The sequence below is a fragment of the Geotrypetes seraphini genome, chromosome 8 (genome assembly GCF_902459505.1).
Source record: "Geotrypetes seraphini chromosome 8, aGeoSer1.1, whole genome shotgun sequence".
NCBI lineage: Eukaryota > Metazoa > Chordata > Amphibia > Gymnophiona > Dermophiidae > Geotrypetes > Geotrypetes seraphini.
This window is the reverse complement of record NC_047091.1, coordinates 116,407,673-116,430,823: the sequence shown is the minus strand read 5'-3', so window position 1 is coordinate 116,430,823 and position 23,151 is coordinate 116,407,673. Positions and strand designations below refer to the sequence as shown.

The window sequence follows — 23,151 nt, the reverse complement described above, 5'->3', positions numbered from 1 at the left end:
GCCTCGATGGATTCATCAAAGAGGTCGGTACCAGCGTATGGAACATCGGCGAGCCTGTCCTGGAGATTAGGGTCCATATCGATGGTCTTGAGCCATGCCAGCCGGCGCATAGCCACTGCACACGCTGTAGCCCGAGCGAGAGCTCAAAGGCATCATAGGATGACTGCATCAGCTGTAACCGGAGCTGGGACAGCGAGGCCAGAACCTATGTGGACCCTAGGGTACTCGGATTGTGCCCTAGGGTCCACATAGGGCGAGAATTTCTGGAGTACCGACAAGAAGAACTCAAAATATGTAACAAAATGGAAGTTGTAGTTCAGAACCCTGGATCATCATGGAGTTCTGATAAATCCTCCTGCCAAATCAGTCCATGGTCTTGCCCTCTCTACCAGGTGGCACGGCAGCATAGACCTGGGAGGGGCGACACCACTTCAGTGAGGACTCCACCAAGAGGGATTGATGGGAGAGTTGGGAACCATCGAATCCCTTATGGTGCACCATGCGGTACCTGGTATCCAATTTGCCCGGTACAATGGGGATGGAATAAGGTGTTTCAAGGCATCACAAAGGTCTGATCCAGCAACTTATGAAGAGAAAGTTTGAGGGATTCAGCAGGTGGTTGAGGGAGGTGCATAGTCTCCAGGTATTCCTTGGACAATTTGGAACCTGTGTCCAGGTGGATGTCCAGGTCGTCTGCCATTTGTTGAAGGAACGAGGAGAACGACAGCAAGTCAACCGAAGCCGGGCCTCGAGACAGGCTCGAGGACGTCGAGGCCTCGAGATCTAATGAGGACGGGGATTGTGGTGGTGATAAAGACCCCATTGTGTCCTCGAGCTCCGGCATCGGAGGAGGTGAAGTAGCCGGAGGAGAATACTCAAGGAAAGGCTGCTTCCGATGAGGTGAGACATGCCTGGACGAGTGCCTCGATGAATGCCTCGACCGATGTGAACCGTGCTTGGATATCGGCCTCGATGAACGAGGCGAATGGATCTTCGCTTAGGCCCCCAAGTAGTGGATGGGGCTGGAAGCAGTCAATCGAAGCACAGGTGGATGGCTGAAATCACCCCGGGGTACTCGTAGGGACTCGAACCCCTGCATCGGGTGGATCAGCTCCAATGGCGGCACTCGCAAAGATTCTGCTCCTTGCATTGAGTGAATCGGTTCCAATGGAGGCATGGGCAAAGACTCTGCTCCTTGCGATGCATGCACCGAAGCCAGACCAGACACTCGCAGAGACTCTGCTCCCTGTAGAGAGTGTGTGTATCGCTGAGGCACTGGAGGCGGCCCGACCTCGCGGGAGGCCTCCCCGTGCCCAGGCTAGATTTGAGAGAGAAGCTTAGGCCCAATGGTGGTGAAGAGCTCAATGAATTGCTTCTCTAACAAGATCTGGAACGAGGCCGGCAAGGACGGATCCACATCTGCAATGGGACCGCCTGCACGGGCCTCGCGTTCTTTGGGGGTAGTGTGTGAGTGCTTGGCCTAGAAGCCTTGGGAACTTTTAGCACTACCGGTGGGATAGGCTGCCGTGCTACCTGATCTGAAGAAACTGAAGAAGGCATCGCAGCAGGCACTGGAGTCGGGGCCGGCACAAACGATGCAGGCTTGATGAGACTCGGTGCCACAGAGGTGGAAGGCTGAGGGGCAGCGGATGAAGTCAAAGGTGAGGGGCCTTTCGATGACGATTGCTCCATCGAGGACTCCATGCTGAACAGCGACTCCCTCAAGATGCAACGGCGCTTGAAAGCACATGCGGCAAGTGTGGAGCAAGGCCGGCATGATTTCAGAAGGTGTTCAGGCCCGAGACACCGAACACAGCGTCGATGGCAAGGCAAATATTAGGTTGTATCAATAGAAGTTTCGTCAGCCGAAAGCCTGAAGTCATAATGCCGTTGTACAGGGCCATGGTGAGACCTTATCTGGAGTACTGTGTGCAATTCTGGAGGCCACATTACAGTAAAGATGTGCACAGAATTGAATCGGTTCAGCGGATGGCTACCAGGATGATCTCGAAGCTGAAGGGTCTCTCGTACGAAGAGAGACTGAACAAATTGCAGCTCTACACTCTCGAGGAACGTAGGGAGAGGGGAGACATGATCGAAACATTTAAGTACCTCACGGGACGTGTCGAAGTGGAAGATGATATTTTCTTTCTCAAGGGACCCTCAGCCACAAGAGGGCACCCGCTCAAACTGAGGTGCAGAAAATTTCATGGCAACACCAGAAAGTATTTCTTCACAGAGAGAGTGGTTGATCATTGGAACAAGCTTCCAGTGCAGGTAATCGAGGCAGACAGTGTGCCAGACTTTAAGAATAAATGGGATACCCATGTGGGATCCCTACGAGGGTCAAGATAAGGAAATTGGGTCATTAGGGCATAGACAGGGGGTGGGTAAGCAGAGTGGGCAGACTTGATGGGCTGTAGCCCTTTTCTGCCGTCATCTTCTATGTCTATGTTTGATGAGGGTCCGGGAGCGAAATCGCGTGCTGGCACTTGGCACACTTTTTAAAACCGGTGATAGGCCGGGACATAGGCCGGAAAAGCTCCACCGCAAGATCGAAGCCGCGGGGCTGCGGCCATGTGGCCTGCCCGGTTGGACGGATGGAAGAAATTTTTTTTTTTAAAAAAACAATAAAGAACGACGAAAATCAGCGATTGAGAGAAAAATAACCCAAACCGCGGACTTTAGAAGGCACAAGTGAAAAATCTTCACGCAGAGAGTCAAAGACGGACTTCTCGGCTCCGCGGAAAAGTAAGAACTGAGGAGACGCGCCCTGGTCTGGGCGGGAAGGCACTCGCGCATGCGCGGTGTGGGCAACTCGAAACTTCGAGTTTCATCAAGCAAAAATGCTTGTGAGGCGTCCACATCGGGGCTCCGTTGGATCACTTCACCCATTAGTGAGAATATCTGCCTGCTTGTCCTGGGATAACCTGCCTTATAAGCAATCCCAAAACCAATATTTTTAAAAATAAACTGTTGTCCTAAATGTGCCAAAAGACCACTTCCAAACAGCTAAATGGCATTCAAGACTGCACAGGAGCAGCACATGTGTAGCAACTGCTGGAGACTAAGAAATATTGGCTAGTTGTAGACTACACAGGGTAATTATAGGATCATTTTGAAGCCAGTAGCATCCATCTTCTGGTAGGAATGCTTATACCCCAAGTGTCTGGAATGGTCTGGAGGGATGCTAAGGTTTCCCCTCCTGATGAAGCCTGTGATGGTGAAACTCAGATCTGTGTTGAGGGGAGCTGTAACTAGTAATTTATAAATTTTGGCTCACAACAGTGAACGTTTAAAAAGGATAAAGAAAGAAAGTTTTGGCTGGCAAGTGGATGTGCAAATAAATTACCACCTACCAGATAAGAGACATTATATTTCTAACAGTGGTGATGATGGCATAGGAACAAAAGAATTATGATGATGGTTTCTGAATCCTTTTGCTGTGTAATGTGAGAGTTTTAAGGGGCTTTACCAATTGGTGGAAGATTATGGTGATATTTAAAATAATTTAATGAAAATATTCTGGTTTAGTAAAAGGGATGCTAAGGAAACAGGTGAATGAGAATAACGTGAATATATGCATTCAGGATAACAAAGTTCCAGATTCTTCTAGCTTGCTGAGTAGAGAGACTGCAGTCTAGTACCTGGACGTTCACCTCTTTTGGGTGTACTTTCATGGCCTGGAGTGCTGCCAGTACTCCGCCACCTTCCATAATCACTTTACAGTTGTCCGGTTTTCGCAGCGCTAGCATGCATAAGGCTGCGCATCCCTGCTCGCAAATCTGTGGACATAAAGAAACACAGTTTGCTCTCCAATTCACCATATTTACAAGCAACATCATGCCGAACTGTCACAAATCAAGTAGATTTCAACAGCTGCCGCCACCGTAATCTTTAATCAGCCTATGCAGATTTTGTTAGGATTGATAAATAAATACAATCTCAAAGAAAAAACTACTACTGTCTGCTAGTTGAGAGGAGGGAATTATTTATTAGCTTATTTAAACATCCTGCGCTTTGGCTGCAGTCATACATTATTCTGTCTTTAAAGAGAATCAGGATGTACAATGCTACCCCTCCACACACCAAACACACACACCCCTCCTCCCAAATAATAAACAGGATTCCAATCTCCTTCAAAAGGCCAAGAAAAAGCAGTGTTCAGCCCACAGCTTAGACAAAAAAAGGCAAGTTTGGTTGAGAGATTCTCTGTCATGTTTTACTGTTTCTTTCCAAATGCTTTATGAGACCTCTTCCTTTGGTAATTTTGTCAAACCAACTACACTTAGGGCTCCTTTTACAAAGGTGCGCTAGTGTTTTTAACGCACACACCTGATTAGCATGCATTATAGCGCGTGCTAGCCGAAAATCTACCACCTACGCTAAAGGAGGCGGCAATTTAGCTCGCGCTATTCCGCGTGTTAAGGCCCTAGCGCGGCTTTGTAAAAGGAGCCCTTAGTTCAAACGTTTTATCCTTCAACACCTGTCTTTCATCTGAAATCTTTTAATCTCAGTTTTAGCTGCCTGTCTTGTCTTCCCATTAAAGCAGTCCACAAAAGCATAATAAATGCTTCACAAAAGGTGAACACACTATCTTCACCAAGCGACTCCATCCTAAAAGGTCTGGCAGACACAGTGACTCGTTCTGCAAGATGCTTCAGTGGAATACCATATACATAATAAGACTCCTTTCTAGCTATCATAATCATTAAGTTTCAAGTTTATTAGGTTTTTATATACCGCCTATCAAGGTTGTCTAAGCGGTTTTACAATCCGGTACTCGACTATTTTTCCCTCTCTGTCCCGGTGGGCTCACAATCTGTCTAACGTACCAGGGGCTATGGAGGACTGAGTGACTTGCCCAGGGTCACAAGGAGCAGCGCGGGGTTTGAACCCACAACCCCAGGGTGCTGAGGCTGTAGCCCAACCACTGCGCCACTCACTCCTCCACATATTCAGTTTCATATTGTGGCCTGCAGCAATACCGGAAATTCAATGGCCATGCCTGGCCACCAGCATTGAATTTCCAGTATTTTTGGCTGGCAAAGACATAAGGTACAGTGGATGGGACTTGATATACCACTTTTTCTTTGAGGTTTACACGATCAAAGCAGTTCACATATTTTAGACAGGTGCTCATTTTGTACCCGGGGGGAGTGTGGTGCCGTAGTTAAAGCTTACAGCCTCAGCATCCTGAGGTTGTGGATTCAAACTCATGCTGCTCCCTGTGACCCTGGGCAAGTCACTTAATCCAGATTGTGAGCACACTGGGACAGACAGGGAAAAATGCTTGAATACCTAAATAAATTAATGTAAACCGTTCTGAGCTTCCCTGGGAGAATGGTAGAGAAAACTGAATAAATAAATGAATGAAGTGTTAAGTGACTTGCCCAGAGTGCTGGTGCTGCAGTGAGAATTGAACTCACAACCTCAGGATGCTAAGACAGCTGCTCTCTACCTTTGTTCTTTTGTTCTAAGTTATCTTTATTACTCTCCAGGCACTTTAGCACAGATTGTGAACCCTATCTGGAACAGATAGGGAGTTTGAGTGCCTTACTTCCTCGTGGTTTAGCCAATTTTAATGTTAACAATTTTCCTTGTTGTATTCTTTTGTGCACCACCATGAACCGAAAGGCATATGTGCGGTATATAAATAAAGAATTATGTTATGTTATGCCAATATTCAGTGGCTAGCCGGCTACATCTCAACAGCCAAATATATACCACCCTTTTAGGCAGTTGTCTTTGGCCAGCAAACACAGACAGTGAGCCAATGAATACTGGCACTGACCAGCTATGTCATGTGACACGGACGGTCACCAGTCATTTCAGATATTGGGATATTCAGTGTGAGATAGCCAGATATTTCCTGATGAATATGGGTGGATAGCCAGCTATGAGTTTACAACTTAGACGGCCAGGAGCTGTTCCCAGCCGTCTAAATAGCGCTTGAGTTTCAGGCCCATTGATGTCTTTTACAAGATCCTTCTTCATAGAGTCTAGGTGGTACTTTTTCCACTTTCAAGACAATAGCAGCAGCTGCACTGTTGTTCTTTATGGCTTTATTTATTTATTAGAATTTATTTACCACCTTTTTGAAGGAATTAGTGTACAGCAGGAATAAATCAAGCACAAGCAACAAACAATTACAGCAGTAAAATATTCAGATAATACAAAGTATGGTACGGTATGCTAGGTTACATTAGAATGTCAACACAATACATAATAAAACATATTAGTAGACAGCATAGGGTGTAAGCAAAGGTGGAACACATAAAGGAGAAATTAGGTTCTTACCTGCTAATTTACTTTCTTTTAGCCTCTCCAGACCAGCACAAGTTAATCTTACAAGTGGGTATATATCTCATCATGACCACCAGGTGGAGACTGAGACAAAACTTTGAAACTGTACATATCATGTGACCCCTCCCTAATTACCTCAGTCTGCCAAATAGCCAAGCAGATCTAAGAACTATATACAGAAAACAAACAGGATTCCGAACAGGAATATCAACAAATAAGAGGAACGCTGTTGGAAAATGCAAAGGAAAAAATGCAAAAAGCAAAGGTCCCCACAGCTCACCAGCTATGTCTGCCAAACCACAGCCGCTGTTCTTAATCTCCCCGGCCCTAGAAACATACTAGAAACCAACCACAAAATGAAAATCTGCACACATGAACACGACAATAGACAGGGTGGGATCCTATGCTGGTCTGGAGAGGTTAAAAGAAAGTAAATTAGCAGGTAAGAACCTAATTTCTCCTTCTTTAGCAACTCTCCAGACCAGCATAGGTTAATTTTACATGTGGGATGTACCAAAGCAGTCCCCATCATGGGTGGGACCCCCGAGGAACCAACACCCGAACACACTCACCAAACACCGTGTCCCAATGCGCCTGAATGTCCACACAGAAGTGTCTAACATAAGAATGTAGAGAAGACCAGACCGCCGCCTTACAAATATCCACTGGAGGCACCAGCGAAGACTCAGCCCAAGAAGCTGCCTGACCCCGAGTGGAATGAGCTTTGAGAAATTCCGGAACAGTGTTTTTCTGAAGAAAATAAACGGAAACAATAGTCTCCTTTATCCAGCGCGCAATGGTAACTTTGGAAGCACTATCCCCACTACGAGGACCCGCTAGGACAAAAGATGATCTGATTTCCAAAGTCCTGGGTCCTCCGCAAGTAGGCACGAAGGACCCAACTAACATCCAATTTGCGCAACTGTTTTTGCTCAGAAGAACCTGCCCGACTACCCAGGATCGGGAGAACCACAGACTGATTGACATGAAAAGGAGAAACTGTAGTTACCTGTTTCTTCTACCGGTCCGATGGATGCCTTCGTGGAGCGTAGCTTCCGAGTTCAGCAACTGGAGGGATCTTCGGCAGGAGGACGCACGCAGGCTGAAGCTTGCAAGTTCTCCTTTGAAGCTGTCATCTTATCTCCAGAGGAGCAGAGCCTACCAAGTCACCCAGGAGCTACGGAGGAGTTGTTGGAGGTTAGACCTGCCCAGGGTGTTTCCTTCCTGTCTCAACAGAGCGGGTGTCCCAGTCCTGTGCAGGGGCAGGAGGACAATTCAGCAAACTTGTTAGAGGAATTGGAGCAAACCCTTGAAGAGGAATTAATTTGGGTCTCTTTGGCTACTGCAGCTCAAGGTACTTTGTCTTCTGTGAGTTCTAGAATGGAGACTGCCCCTTTGGAAAGACCTAGGGTCATCAACATGGAGTCGATTTGGGAAGCTATTTCAAGCTTACAATTTTCTCTGGGCGGTCAGATTCAGCAGTTATCTACTCGCTGTATAACGATGCTTTCTGAGCATATGGAAATTAAAAATAAACTGTCAACTTTGGAGAATAAATCGGCAGACTGTGAATCTAGATTGAAAAATTTGGAATTGCAAGTTTCAGTATGGGTTAAAGATAGTGGGAATTTGCATTTTAAATATAAAATGTTGGAGAATGCTACCAGAAAATGTAATTTTAGGATTATAAACTTCCCAAAAGTTTTTCCTATTTCTGCACAAGAAATGTTCAAGCGATACCTTAGTGAGATTTTGAAGGTACCAGAGGCTTCACACCCACCCCTCTCAAAAATTTATTATTTGCCTAGGAGAATAAAAACTCAAGTAGCTAATCAGCTGAATTTATCTGCAGATAGCCTTGATTTGACTAATTTCCTAGAGAGATCTGATAGTGAAGCCCAAATTCCTGCTACACTTCTGGTTCAGTTTGCCATAGATTCCAATAAGGAATGGTTGCTTAAACTGTTCTTTAAATATAGAGATGCTTCCTTTATGTTTTGTAAAGTCAGAATGTATCCTGATTTATCTAGACCCACCCAGAAAAGAAGAAAGCAATTTTTTGTTCCGAGACCCCAGGTATTGCAGTTAGGAGCAACCTTCATTTTACGATATCCATGTAAATGTGTAATGGTATATAAAGATAATTGATATGTATTTTATGAGCTGCAGTAACTAGTTAAATTTATTTCCACACAGACTATACCTGCTTCATGAGATTTGTACTCCAGTTAATCTGCTCAAAGGAAATTGCTCGGAGGTTTTCAAGCTCCATCTTTATTCCCTTTTGCTTATTGTTTGGTTAGTAAAAGTTTATTCAGTCATTCTACAGCTCTGCCCCTCATTATAATGGACTAACTATACTTTGGAATGTATAATTTAATTTGTAACTATTAAGTAGGAATAATTTGATTCTTGCTAATTACCTATATTTCAGTTTCCATTGTATTTTTCCTTTTTGACTTGATTTATTGTCAAATGTATAAACTGTAATAAATAAATAATTTAAAAAAAAAAAAAAGAAAAGGAGAAACTACCTTTGGCAGAAAGGAAGGAACAGGCCTCAACACTCCCTAGAAAACTCGCAGAAGGGAGACCTACGAGAGAGAGCCTGCAGCACTGAAACATGTCTAGCAGAAGTAATAGCCACCAAGAAGACTGCCTTAAGAGTAAGGTCCTTCAACGAGCAGGCACCCAAAGGCTCAAACGGGGGGTGCACAAGCCCAGACATGTCCAGATTCAAATCCCAAGAGGGAACGGACGATCACACGGGAGACTTGAGCAACTTGGCCACCCGCAAGAAGAAACCGACATCAGGAATGGTAGTCAGACGCTGACCCTGTAATAACTCACGAAAGGCTTAAAGGGCTGCAAGCTGAACCCGGAGAGAAGACCAAGCCAGGCTCCTGTCCAGGCCATCCTGCAAGAACTCTAAGATATTAGGCAGGGAAGTGCGAAAAGCGACCACGCCTCATGCAGTACACCACTCCTCAAATATATGCAAAACTCGCACATAAGCCTGAGAAGTGGAAAGTCTGCAGGACCCAAGAGAGTGGAGATCACTTTAACTGAATACCCCTTCTTACCTAGGCGTTCCCTTTCAAGAGCTAAGCTGTAAGACAAAAAGGACTCGGATTGAACATGGGAATGGGGCCCTGAGTCAGAAGATCAGGTGAAAGAGGCAGAGGAAGAGGATCTGACACCAGATGCCGCACCGGATCCACATACCACGGCTATCTGGGCCAATCTGGAGCCACCAGAACCACCAGGCCCGGATGACTAACAATGTGGAGAAGAACTCTGCCCACTAATGGTCACGGAGGGAACACATACAATAGTCCCTCCGCTGGCCATGGTTGAACCAGAGCATCTAGACCTTCGGCCTGACCGTCTCTACGATGAGTGATGAAGTGGGGTGTTTTGGCGTAGATCCCTGTCACCATCAGGTCCATTAGGGGCTGACCCCAACACTGCACTATCAACTGAAAGGCCATATGGCTTAGACACCACTCTCCAGGATCTAACATGTGATGACTGAGGAAGTCCGCTTGAACATTCTCCACTCCGGCTATGTGGTAGGCTGAGATATCCTGAAGATGCGACTCTGCCCAGAGCATAAGCAGAGCCACCTCCTGCGCCACCTGAGTGCTCCTGGTGCCCCCCTGACGACTACTACATTTTTGATATTTGTTTGAATTAAAATATTCATTTAATGATGTCCATAAATGTTTTAATGTTTAAATTAAATTTTATTGTTTCCCCTTGGGAAACAATCTGCACCCTAATTGTTATCAGATAAAGCTCACATCCCTAAAGAGAGCTTCAGGGATGATTCCAACAGCCACAAAGCATTTGCTACTCTGTGGGTTTGGGAGAATAGATAACTTGTCCCTGGTTAGAAGGAGCCACACAGCTTTTCCTGCCAGTTTCAGGGACTGACTAGCAGATGCCATGAGAAGATGGTGACCTGAGAAATCTGTGCGAGAAGCTTTGAAACTTACAGTCCCTGGCACACTAGAAATAGAAAAGACAGTTCAGGAATCAATTCTATAGTGCTACCAGACACACACAGCGCTGCACAGAGGCACAAAGAATAAGAAAACCTCTAAACCTACATAGACTCAGCCTTCAGGGACACCGAGAGAGTCAAGATACCTGTATGAAATACAGGGTACTCTCATGCCGCTGACATCACTGTGCAGCAAATTTGCCTTCTGCCGACCCATAACAGCAAAATAACGAGATTGGGCGGCTGAACACCATGAGGCATAACAGTACAGTTGCAATTAAAGAAGTTAAGTCTTTTCAAGCAGAGAGAGTAGGGAAACACACACACAAGGTATATCACTGCAACAGTGGCAAAAGATGTTGAAACACTCCTGACACGTAGAACCCCGAAAACAGGGAAGCCGCGGGATAGTGACCTAAGTCAGCTGCAAAATAAACTCCATGAATGCTGCGGTGCTCCTGCTAGCGCCGGAGACCCAAGCGTGTGCTTGTTTCATGCTTAAATAAGCTGGCTGTATCAACAATGCATTAAAAAACCTACCCGGAGCCAACCATTAAAATATTTTTCCCACTGTCATGGTATATAATGCTTAAAATAAACATTGGAGAGAAATAAATGAATGCTGCTTTGCTCTCAACTTAGGAAAATAAGCACACGCCTTATGCGCTCGGTCAGGAAATGGCTATGTGAAGAACACACCCGGAGCCATCCAAATATTTACCTCCACCCGGCCGCGGAAACTGCCAAGCAAAGTCCATCTCGGGGAGAAATCCCACTACTGCTATGGTGCTGCTGCCAGAGTATGAAAACAAGCAATTCAGCTTTGACTGTTGTAGGGTTTGCAGTAGCCTGAACAGGCGCTTGGTTGAATTAGCAACTTGTTCAATGCACTGAGATAAATATTGATTTTTGGCTACTGTTAAGGCTTGATGGTACTTTGTAGCGTGTTTCCTACAGTTTAGCCTGTCCTCATCTTTTAATAGCATATTCAACAACACAATGTCATTTGAAAAGAACAGAGGATATGGAGGAAGACCAATTGAACACATTTCCACCCACCAGAGAAGCAGGATTGTACCCGAGTCCCATAACAAGCGGGAAATACTGAAAGGAGTTACCCTCAGGGTCCACAAGAGGCATCCCCTCCAGGTCTACTGGAAAAATTTTTCTCTTAATGGTTGCTTAGAACCTATTTTTGAGGGGGAGGTAGAGTAGTGCACTAATGAACAATTACATACAGACAATCTATTAGAATAATCTTTATCAATAACTAATCTAGATTAGCAATAAACTGATCCAGGGATTCCCAGTCAGGATATACACAAAGAATATGCAAGAGAAATATTTGGATAAAATTCCTAATTATATGGAAATACAGAACATGCAAATTAATTATAGATATGCTAAAAACCTGTCCAGCTGAGAACAGATATGAGAATTGCTGATCTAGAACAGTGTTCTTCAACCTTTTTACACCTATGTACCGGTGGAAATAAAAGAATTATTTTATGGACCGGCACCGATCCGTGGACCGGTGGTTGAAGAACACTGGGGCCAAATCATGAGCCAGACCCCGCCCCCATAATAGTACTAATTATAACACAATTTTTCCATTCATTTTTCATATATACACACACAATATAATCTTAACACATAATGGGTTAGCCACAAAATTAAACTACACAAAACTATATTCCTAAACTTGCCATTGGTGATTATATTTGTTTTTTGCATCAATAAAAAAAATTGTTTGATTGTAAACTACACAAAAGCACACTGTATGCTTCTCAACATTCATTCCTACCAGAAAACAGATAACCTCTTTGCAAATACAGGACCAAAAACTAAAAGTACTAATATATACAAACATAATCCTAAAATGGAAGACTTTGCATGCAGTATAACCCCAAAGAAAATGAAACAAATGCATTTCTTCCTGAACTGCAAAATACAGACAGCAGATGTACGTGCCAGCCATGTGGACCGGCAGCAAATTTCTGCAAACCGGTGGTTGAAGAACACTTATCTAGAGTACAAAACACAAGCCTGACCACAGAGAAAACACAAGCCTGACCACAGAGTATCTCTTATCTATAATTAGTATCTCTCTGTAATCCACAACACTACTCAATTGTTCATCAATAAGTTACATTTTCTTTACCATTGTAATCTCCTTGTGACTAAGACCAAGTTTACCTTTCAGTATTCCCATGACATTTCATACATTCCTACCTTCCACCAATCATTAAAATGCCATTTATCCAATGAATAGACTTTGTGATTTCTCAACTACCCCCATTCCAAGCCCCTCCCCTCACTGCCTAGGACACAACTCGGCACACTCCTATCTAGTCCCCTGCTCACAAATTGCATTTTACCAAGATTCTCAGATTGCCCACACTTCCATCTTTGTTTCAGCAAGCTGTCAAGGCCTCTGCACTGGCATTATATCTTTAGCTATGTGCAAATGCAAGCAAAAATTGTAACTAAACTTGGTAAACCAGATTCAGCAAAGGAACCTGAACAACTAAAGCAAGTCTGGAATATAAGCAAAAAAAAAAAAAATACAAAAAATATTTAAATCTAAAATCCAATTACATGCTTTTCCGAGTATGAGCTCAAGGTGAGTTACAATTAGGTAAAGCATATAGACAGTTCCTACCCAAGGACTAACTTAAGGGCTAGTTTTATTAAAGCACTATTTTTTTGTTTTTTTGTTTAGGCTGAGGATTTTATTTTGAACAATTTTTTATTGATGACAATATGACAAACAACATAGAAAAGGGAACAGTAACAGAGTACAGCTCTTGTCATCCAAGTATGCTTGAAACTACCCTTCCCCCACATAACAAGAATAACAGGTTCACAGTCCATAGCATAGGTGTAACAAATCCAGCAAAACAGCTTCAGCAAACAGTATGTAGTACAGAATGTAAGCAAAATAAAGCTGCATCATAATCTACCCTCAAAAGGCAGGTGCTATAGACTAAAGAAATATAATACTTCCATAGATCCCCCCAGACAAAATCCCCCCACCCTCCACCACAGTACCCACCCCTGCTCATCACTACTCCCTCCCCAACCCCCCAACCCCCACCAAACAGAGATCAAATTGCCCAGTCCTATTGCACAGAATGTAGAGGATCTCCCCAATATACATTACAGAACCCCGCTGACCCAGCATATCCCTCCCAATAATAAATTAGCTCAGCTGTAGGAACAGAGAATACCAATTGGAAGCCCCCCCACCAAACAAAACAATAAGGCACCTCTGATCCAAACTCCAAGGACTATAATTTATGGAACAACCCAAAAGATCCTCCCAAAAAGGTAACCACCAGTCCCCCAAAACGCCAAATCTTAGAACAGCCCCAAAACAACTGGTAAACATCTGCATTTAGAGCATATCCGGGAAGGTACACAACCCTTCTTGAAGGCTCTGGTAACAGGGAAATAAGCTCAATGAAGTACTTGGAACCAACATTCCCTATAATCCGCACTATACACCACTTGTGGAATTTGTTTAATAATAGAAAGAAAATTAAAGTCCCTACAAGTAGAACCCCATTCCATCTTCCAGTGGGAGCGGAAGGATCTTTAGCAGAGCTTGTAGCAGAAAGTTTAAATGCCAAGGATGGAAAAGAGAGGTCTTAAGATCCGAAGGAGTATAATCCTCAGAGCCTTGAGTACAGTCACTCAAATGGTACAGCAACAGCATGCCCTATTGCAGTGGTCGGCAAACTGCGGCTCTTTAGCCACTTGAGTGCGGCTCTGCACATGCCTAAGGCCTGAAAGCCCTGAGATCCAAACTTCTTTATTAAACACCTAAATTTTCCTTTTCAGAGGGGCCCCGACATGGCAGCCGTTCTCAAACTGCCAGTGGCTGCCCCAAAGCTTTCCCTCTGCGGCAATCTGCCCTGTCAGAAACGGGAAGTTGCGGCAGAGGGAAAACTTTGGGGCAGCCGCCGGCAGTTTGTGAGAACAGCTGCTGTGTCGGGGCCCTTCTGTAAAGGAAAATTTTGGCTACGGGAGGGGGGGGATTGATCTCTTGCCTTCCCTACTGCTCCTCCTCCCCCATACTGTCCAGCTTTCCCTCCCCTGCTGGCCAGAACACCTCATCTTTCCCCCAAGAAATTCAACAGTTTTTCTTCCTCCATCTTTGGCTGTACCAGCAGGTCAGTTTGTCTGCACAATACTGTCTGGCTTCCGGCGAAACAAAGAGTTAGGATACAGCAGCAAATACCAAAGATTTTAAAGTATAACCTTCTTTCAGCAGTGTCTCCTATTGAACCCTCCTTTTCTTTTAATGGTTAATCGCCGCCATGAGTTTTGTCGCCAGTGCAACGTAGCACAAGCGCTTTGTCACACATGCTGTGCAGACTTACTGGGATTTTCCTGTTGGGCGGATGGAGAGTGGCGGGAAAGAGAAAACCCACTTGAAAACGACAGTTATTGCTAGCTGCTCTCTGCAGGTACCGGACTGCGTAGGTAGGACTGGGTTGAGAATCCCTGCGCTTAACTGACATTTCTCCCCTTCCCCCCCCCCCCGCTGAAAAATTATTTTTATTTAGGAACAGAATCATTTTCTGTGGATCTGGATGAGCTCAATAAAATACATTTGAACATACCCCATTTTCAACCAAAATTCATCCAAGTCAAAAACGCCTAGAAAAAGATGTTTTGGACGTGGGTGTGGGTCAGCAAAGTGATGGATGGACACCCAAACATTGCACCAGAGTGGTGGGGTACCTTACAGGGCACTGCTGTAAACTTCATAAAAAGGGTGCCACATACACATCTCACCACAAAACCTTATAGGTCATGGTGAGCCCCCCATCCAAAACACCCCACAGAACCAACTAGACCCACCTGTCTACCACCCCAATAGCCCTTATGGCTGCAGGTGCCACTTATATGGCAGTACATAAGGGATTGTGGGGGTGCACATGTTTCACCATGCATGCAGTGCTTAGAGTTGCTTATGGGCCTGGGTCCTCCTCTCCATGGTTCACTAGCCAACCCCCAGACCATTTAAGCCATCTTTGTGCAGCTCTACTAGGCTTTCCTTTGCCAGGCACTGATGTTCTGAAGGCAGATATGTAAAGTTATTACTATTTTTATGGCAGTGGGGGAGGGGGGTCAGTGATCACTGGGGGAGTGTGTAGGAGTCAGTACTTTGTCCCTACAGTGGTTATCTGGTCACTTTGGATACCTTCTTGTGATTTAGACCTGGTTTTAGATGGCCTAAGTCACAACATCCAAGTTCCATCTAGGCAGTGTTATAAAACTTCTGGCTATACATACAGTACAACTAAGTCTAGGACAGCTCATGTACCGCCCAAATCCCACCCTCACTACTCCTCCTAAAACACCCCTTTTAGCCCTGGGAGTACTGCAGCACTATGAATGCCTAAGTCATTTTTAGATACGTCTAAAATCCGGTTCAATTATCGGCACTTGTATGACTTGTCTCACTGATCATCTAAGTGCCGATTTAGGCAGCTTTTTAGATGTATTTCCGTTTCGATTATGAGCCCCATAGGCACTGTCTGGACTAGACTATTAAGGATGCTAAGGAATAGTGTCAGCATGAACATTATTGTGGTACTGCACATCAGTAAATCTAGATATAAGTTTGTACCTGATGCTATGGAGCATGAAGTGATTTAGCCAAGGTCACAAGTTGTATGAGTGAGCTAAACACAATGTGAACCCTGACTTCAATGGTACACAATCCACTTCGCCATTTCTGAACAGGAGTAAATATTCAGCTGTTGGTGGTCAGTGATTTTTTTCACCACTACCAGCTTTTTGCCCAGATATTCAATGCCAGGCATGTCCAGTCACTGGCACTGAATATCCAGATCTTCTGCAAGCAGATGGAACTTGTCAAAGATAGGACGAGTTTCAAGTTTATTTAAAATTTCTTATACCACCTAATCAGGCTTCTAAGAGGTGTATAATAATCATAAAAACATACATTGACTAAAAATGCAGAATTAAAATTACAAGATATCTTTTAGGAATAACTAGTACATTCAAAGATGTTCAAAACTTGGACAAACAGGAATGGAAGGAAAAAGGTGATAGCTACAATATTCTGAGAAAAAAGAAACAGATAAGGAAGTACATTAGGAAGAGTTGCTATGGACAAAAACTGCATAGGCTCACCCTTATAAGGGCAGTTAGGTTTCAAAGGCATCAAAAAATAAAAATCTTTTTAGTTTTGTTTTGAATTGATTTAGGACCATATAAATAGCAGCCCTATTTGGCCAGCTAACTGTTAAAGGATTAATATTGGCACTTAATCAGTTAAATGCCAAGTCCATCCCTGGACCACCCATTGAATAGCTGATTTCAGCTTAGGAAGTTAGTGCTGATATTCAGTGACACTATTTGGTTAAGTGCAGTTGAATATCAGCAGATAGCCCCACATAGGCAATTTAACCAGGCAGGACCCTCTCCTGCCCAATGAATTCTCTTTGAATACTGGGGTGTAGCACTATATACTAAAGATGACATTAAGGTTACGAGAATCTCAGATGTCCAGTATACTGGGGAATCCCTTTGGGTTAATTTGGCCAGAGGGAAGGACAAATGCTTGTATCTTGGCGTAATTTACAGACCCCCAAGACAACAGGATGACCTGGATATGGAAATAATCGAAGATATAGAAAATATCACCTTGCGTGGGGACACAGTATTGCTAGGTGACTTCAACATGCCTGATGTGGATTGGGTTACACTTACCTCTGCTTCCGGCAGCAGCAGGAGGCTATTAAACTCTATGAAAGGAGCAAGCCTCAGGCAACTGGTGTTGGAACCGACAAGGGATCAGGCAATACTGGACCTGATACTTACCAATGGAGAAAGTGTCACAGAGGTCTCGGTGGGCGACACATTGGCCTCCAGTGACCACAACATGGTATGGTTTAATATCAGGAAAGGTTTCACTAAATCTACTACACTAACCAAAGTCCTCAAATTCAAGGAAACAAATTTCAAAGAAATGGGAGACTTCGTTCACCAGGCGCTACAAAGCCAAGAAGAAACCGATAACGTGGAAGACATGTGGTCGACTTTGAAAGCAACCATACAAGAAGCAACAAACCGCTATGTAAAATCAGTAAGTAAACGGCGAAGGAACAATAAGCCACAGTGGTTTACTGCGGAGATCTCAGACCTGATCAAGGAGAAGAAAAAAGCATTCATCTCTTACAAACAATCGGGGAAGCAGGACTCTAGAGCAGACTACCTGGCCAAATCAAAAGCCGTCAAAACAGCAGTCAGGGAGGCTAAATTCCTCATGGAGGAGTCTCTAGCAAAGAACATCCAGAAGGGAGATAAATCCTTCTTCAGGTATATCGGTGATAGAAGAAAAAACTCAGGCGGGATTGTACGTCTTAGGAAACCAGACGGAGACTATGTGGAAAAGGATTCGGAAAAAGCCCAACTATTAAATGAATACTTCTGCTCAGTCTTCACCCGAGAAGCGCCAGGGCTCGGCCCTCAGCTACAGACAAGGGTTGGCTCAGTTGACCCGTTTAGTAACTTTGAGTTTACGCCCAGCAGTGTCTACGGTGAGCTGTCAAGGCTCAAGGTTAACAAAGCAATGGGGCCGGACAACTTGCACCCCAGGGTGCTTAGGGAGCTGAGTGATGTCTTGGCGGAGCCACTGTCCGCGCTCTTCAACCTCTCCCTTAGTACAGGCAGCGTCCCGTTGGACTGGAGGATGGCTAACGTCATTCCACTCCACAAGAAAGGCTCCAAGATGGAGACAGCAAACTACAGACCAGTGAGTCTAACATCGATAGTGAGCAAACTAATGGAAACTTTAATCAAACACCAATTAGATAAGATCCTGGATGAGGAGAATCTAAGGGATCCCCGACAACATGGATTTACTAAGGGGAGATCCTGCCAATCCAACCTGATCAGCTTCTTTGACTGGGTGACGGGGAAGCTGGATATTGGGGAGTCCCTGGACATCGTGTACCTGGACTTTAGCAAAGCATTCGATAGCGTACCGCACCGCAGGTTACTGAGCAAGATGAGTTCTATAGGATTAGGTAACACATTGACGAAATGGGTTGGGAGCTGGCTTGGAGGTAGGCTCCAAAGGGTGGTGGTGAATGGCACCCCCTCCGAAATGACGGAGGTGATTAGTGGAGTACCACAGGGCTCAGTCTTGGGCCCAATCCTATTCAACATCTTTATAAGAGACTTGGCAGAAGGGCTACGAGGTAAAATAACATTATTCGCCGATGACGCCAAACTGAGTAATGTAGTGGGCAAATGCACAACAGACGAAGATTCAGTGCCCGACAACATGATGCACGACCTACTCCTACTGGAGCGATGGTCTAGGACATGGCAACTCAACTTCAATGCCAAAAAATGCAAAGTTATGCACCTGGGCAGCCAGAATCCATGCAAGTCTTATACCCTTAAAGGCGAGATCCTAGCAAAAACGGTAGCAGAACGAGACTTGGGGGTAATCGTCAGTGAGGACATGAAGTCTGCCAATCAAGTGGAGCAGGCTTCGTCCAAGGCAAGACAAATCATGGGCTGCATACGAAGGGGTTTCGTCAGTCGTAAGGCGGACGTCATTATGCCATTGTATAGATCCATGGTGAGGCCCCACCTGGAATACTGTGTGCAATTCTGGAGGCCGCATTATCGCAAGGATGTGCTGAGACTGGAGTCGGTGCAAAGAATGGCCACCCGGATGGTCTCGGGACTCAAGGATCTACCATACGAAAAACGGCTTGACAAATTACAGCTATACTCGCTCGAGGAGCGCAGAGAGAGGGGGGACATGATCGAGACGTTCAAGTATCTTACGGGCCGCATCGAGGCGGAGGAAGATATCTTCTTTTTCAAGGGTCCCACGACAACAAGAGGGCATCCGTTGAAAATCAGGGGCGGGAAACTACGAGGTGATACCAGGAAATTCTTTTTCACTGAAAGAGTGGTTGATCGCTGGAATAGTCTGCCACTACAGGTGATTGAGGCCAGCAGCGTGCCTGATTTTAAGGCAAAATGGGATCGGCACATGGGATCTATTCACAGGGCAAAGGTAGGGGAGGGACATTAAGGTGGGCAGACTGGATGGGCCGTGGGCCCTTATCTGCCGTCTATTTCTATGTTTCTATGTTTCTATGACCCATTGTTCTTTTAAAACATATTCAGGGTACATTCAACTATGTTAAAAACTACATGAGAAGATCCCAAGTGAATATGCATACCAAGAGCTGAGGGTGAATATATTGTTCATAAAAGTTAGTGGTATATTAGCACTTTCTATGGCGAACTGCCATATCCAAGACAGCACCTTTTCTATCGCCAAATGCTATTACATTATACAGCGGTGTACCTGGTGGGGCGGGAACCTAGAGCGGAGAATTCCCCACCTCCAGGGAACGGAAGGGCGTGTGAAGCAGCTGTTCCCCTGCCCTGGAACAGGAAGTTGACATCAGAGGGGGCAGGAACCAACGGAGCCAAGGGCCATGTGCAGGCGGACTGCAGCCCTGCGACCACTCCATTACCCCCCCAACTCCCTTCACTGGGGGCAGACTATTACCCACCACCCTGCCCTTGGTACACTACTGACACTATACCTGGGGGCTTGAAAGATGTCGATTCATGGCAAGCACAATGAGATCAGTTCCTCCCGTGTTCACAATGGCATCTTTTACATCGTCATTCCCTGCAACTGCCCGGATCGTGTTCAGAACTTCCTTTACAAGATCCTACAAAGGAACAAAATGAGAATACTCAGATAGCCAGCAGTTTTATATCAGGAATGGCCAATTCTCTCGTTCAGGCCCTGCAAAGCATCCAGGTTTCTATGCTATATAGTCAAAATACAAACTGGTAAGCAAGAACTTGTAATTAACTTATACAATAATAATTATTCTGAAAATACCTAATTTTTCAGCCTTTGAGGGTCCAAACTGCCCATTTCTACTTTAAATGGACCAAAACAATCCTGAAATTCTTCAAGCTGTACAGGGTTATAGAAACTGTTTTGGTTTTAGAGAAAAGTCATGTTACCATTTACAAAGACCAACATATAAAAGGCTTTGTCCCAAATCAGCAAATATGTTTGGAATACCTCTCCAATCTAATGGCATAAATAAAATCAAGTGATTCTTATGTTTACTTTTGAAAAATATTAAGATTTTACATAAGGACATAAGGATAGCCATACTGGGTCAGACTAATGGTCCATCTAACCAGCAGCATAGCGAGGGAAGCTAGTATTAGCCACTAGTGTTTAAGCCCGTTACATTAACGGGTGCTAAAATATATGCCTGTCTTTCTTTATTTATGTCTTTCTCCCTGCTCCTGTCTCTTTCTTCCTTTCTTTCTGTCTCTCTCCCTCCTGCTATTTTTCTCTCTCTCTCCCTGGCACCCTTTGTCTGTCTTTCTTTCTGTCTGTCTCTCTGGTCCCCTGTCTGTCTTTATTTCTGTCTCTCTCCCTGGCCTCCTTTGTCTGTCTGTATTTCTTTCTGTCTCTCTCCCCTCCCCCACTTTCCTTTGCAGAAGCAGCAGCGGTATTTCCCTTCCCCTCCAGGTCCCTGCTGAAGCAGTAGCAGCATTTCCCCCCACCCCCCATTCCCTTCTCCCTGCCCCCCACTTTCCTTTGCAGAAGCAGCAGTGATATTTCCCTTCCCCTCCAGATCCCTGTAAAGTAGTAGCAGCATTTTTCCCCACCCTCCATTCTCTCCCCCCCACACTTTCCTTTGCAGAAGCAGCAGCGGTATTTCCCTTCCCCTCCAGGTCCCTGCTGAAGCAGTAGCAGCATTTTCCCCCACCCCCCATTCCCTTCTCTTACTGTGAGCTGTCCTGCTCCGTTCAGCCCCCTCCCTCTTCCCTTCCCGTGGGCTGGCCTGCAAATTTCAAAGTACTGGCAGCTCTTCTCACAATCCCCGTGGTGGCTGATCCTCCTATAAAGAGCAGCCTGTGATGGTGTCCGGCTTTAGCGAACCTCGCAGGCCACTCTCCAACTCGGTAGCACGTTCCCTCTGACGCGATCCCGTGCGTCAGAGGGAACGTGCTACTGAGGGTGGAGAGCGGCCTGCGAGGTTCGCTAAAGCCGGACACTATCGCAGGCTGCTCTTTACAGGAGGATCAGCAGCGGCGGCGGCGGCGGCAGTGGCGAGTTAGGGCGGGAGGTGTGTTCCCTGCTGTGGACGCGGCAGGAAGAGAGCTTGCCTGGCTTCCATGGCGAGTGAGGGTGGGAGGAGAGGAGTGGCCAAAATGTTCCCTGCCGCTGGATTGGCTGCCACGGATCAGAAATCACAGCGGCAGGGATCACGAAATTTCAAGAGCGGATGCACGCTCTAGGGTTTTATTATATAGGATTAGCTATTTTTTAATATACTGCCTATCAATGGAGGTTGTCTAAGCAGTTTTTACATTCAGGTACTCAAGCATTTTTCCTTATCTGTCTGGCGGGCTCATAATTTACCCAATGTATCTGGGGCAATGGAGGATTAAGTGACTTACGTATTTTGAGTTTTCTGCTTTCAAACTCTTGAGTTTTCTGCTTTCAAAATCATTGTTGCCGATTCTCCTTGATTATTGCAACAATGTTTACCTGACTAGTTCTAAGAAAGACATGGCCAGACTTAGATTGATTCAGAATACGGCGGTCAGACTGATCTATGGCCTGAAGTATGACCATGTGACGCTGTTCTATTGCGAGTTGCATTGGCTCCTGATGGAAGCTTGTGTTTTGTTTAAATTGGGTTGTCTCTGCTATAAGGTCGTGCATGGCTTCGAGGTAAAATAACATTATTCGCCGATGACGCCAAACTGAGTAATGTAGTGGGCAAATGCACAACAGACGAAGATTCAGTGCCCGACAACATGATGCACGACCTATTCCTACTGGAGCGATGGTCTAGGACATGGCAACTCAACTTCAATGCCAAAAAATGCAAAGTTATGCACCTGGGCAGCCAGAATCCATGCAAGTCTTATACCCTTAATGGCGAGATCCTAGCAAAAACGGTAGCAGAACGAGACTTGGGGGTAATCGTCAGTGAGGACATGAAGTCTGCCAATCAAGTGGAGCAGGCTTCGTCCAAGGCAAGACAAATCATGGGCTGCATACGAAGGGGTTTCGTCAGTCGTAAGGCGGAAGTCATTATGCCATTGTATAGATCCATGGTGAGGCCCCACCTGGAATACTGTGTGCAATTCTGGAGGCCGCATTATCGCAAGGATGTGCTGAGACTGGAGTCGGTGCAAAGAATGGCCACCCGGATGGTCTCGGGACTCAAGGATCTACCATACGAAAAACGGCTTGACAAATTACAGCTATACTCGCTCGAGGAGTGCAGAGAGAGGGGGGACATGATCGAGACGTTCAAGTATCTTACGGGCCGCATCGAGGCGGAGGAAGATATCTTCTTTTTCAAGGGTCCCACGACAACAAGAGGGCATCCGTTGAAAATCAGGGGCGGGAAACTACAAGGTGACACCAGAAAATTCTTTTTCACTGAAAGAGTGGTTGATCGCTGGAATAGTCTTCCACTACAGGTGATTGAGGCCAGCAGCGTGCCTGATTTTAAGGCCAAATGGGATCGGCACATGGGATCTATTCACAGGGCAAAGGTAGGGGAGGGACATTAAGGTGGGCAGACTAGATGGGCCATGGCCCTTATCTGCCGTCTATTTCTATGTTTCTATGTTTCTATGGTACTGCTCCGTTCTATATGGTCAACAGATTTCTTATAGCATCTTATAAGTATAATAGAAAATCTTATGCCCTGTTCATTTTTCCATCCATTCAGGGTTGTAAAAGCAAGAAATTTCTTGATCATACA

The 23,151-nt window shown here is 45.2% G+C and overlaps 1 protein-coding gene across 3 annotated transcripts in view; it reads right to left on the bottom strand.

Moving 5' to 3' along the window:
- Positions 1–23,151, bottom strand: part of ARMC6 (armadillo repeat containing 6) — a 71,736-nt gene that overhangs the window by 7,178 nt on the left and 41,407 nt on the right. For 2 of the 3 annotated variants that reach the window (XM_033954292.1, XM_033954291.1), the window contains exons 6-7: positions 19,933–20,064; positions 3,648–3,785 (exon numbers count right to left, since the gene is read on the bottom strand). In XM_033954292.1, the coding sequence (XP_033810183.1) occupies positions 3,648–3,785; positions 19,933–20,064 (270 nt within the window). The remainder of the gene's footprint in view (positions 1–3,647; positions 3,786–19,932; positions 20,065–23,151) is intronic. The other variant, XM_033954293.1, reaches the window with a different exon arrangement.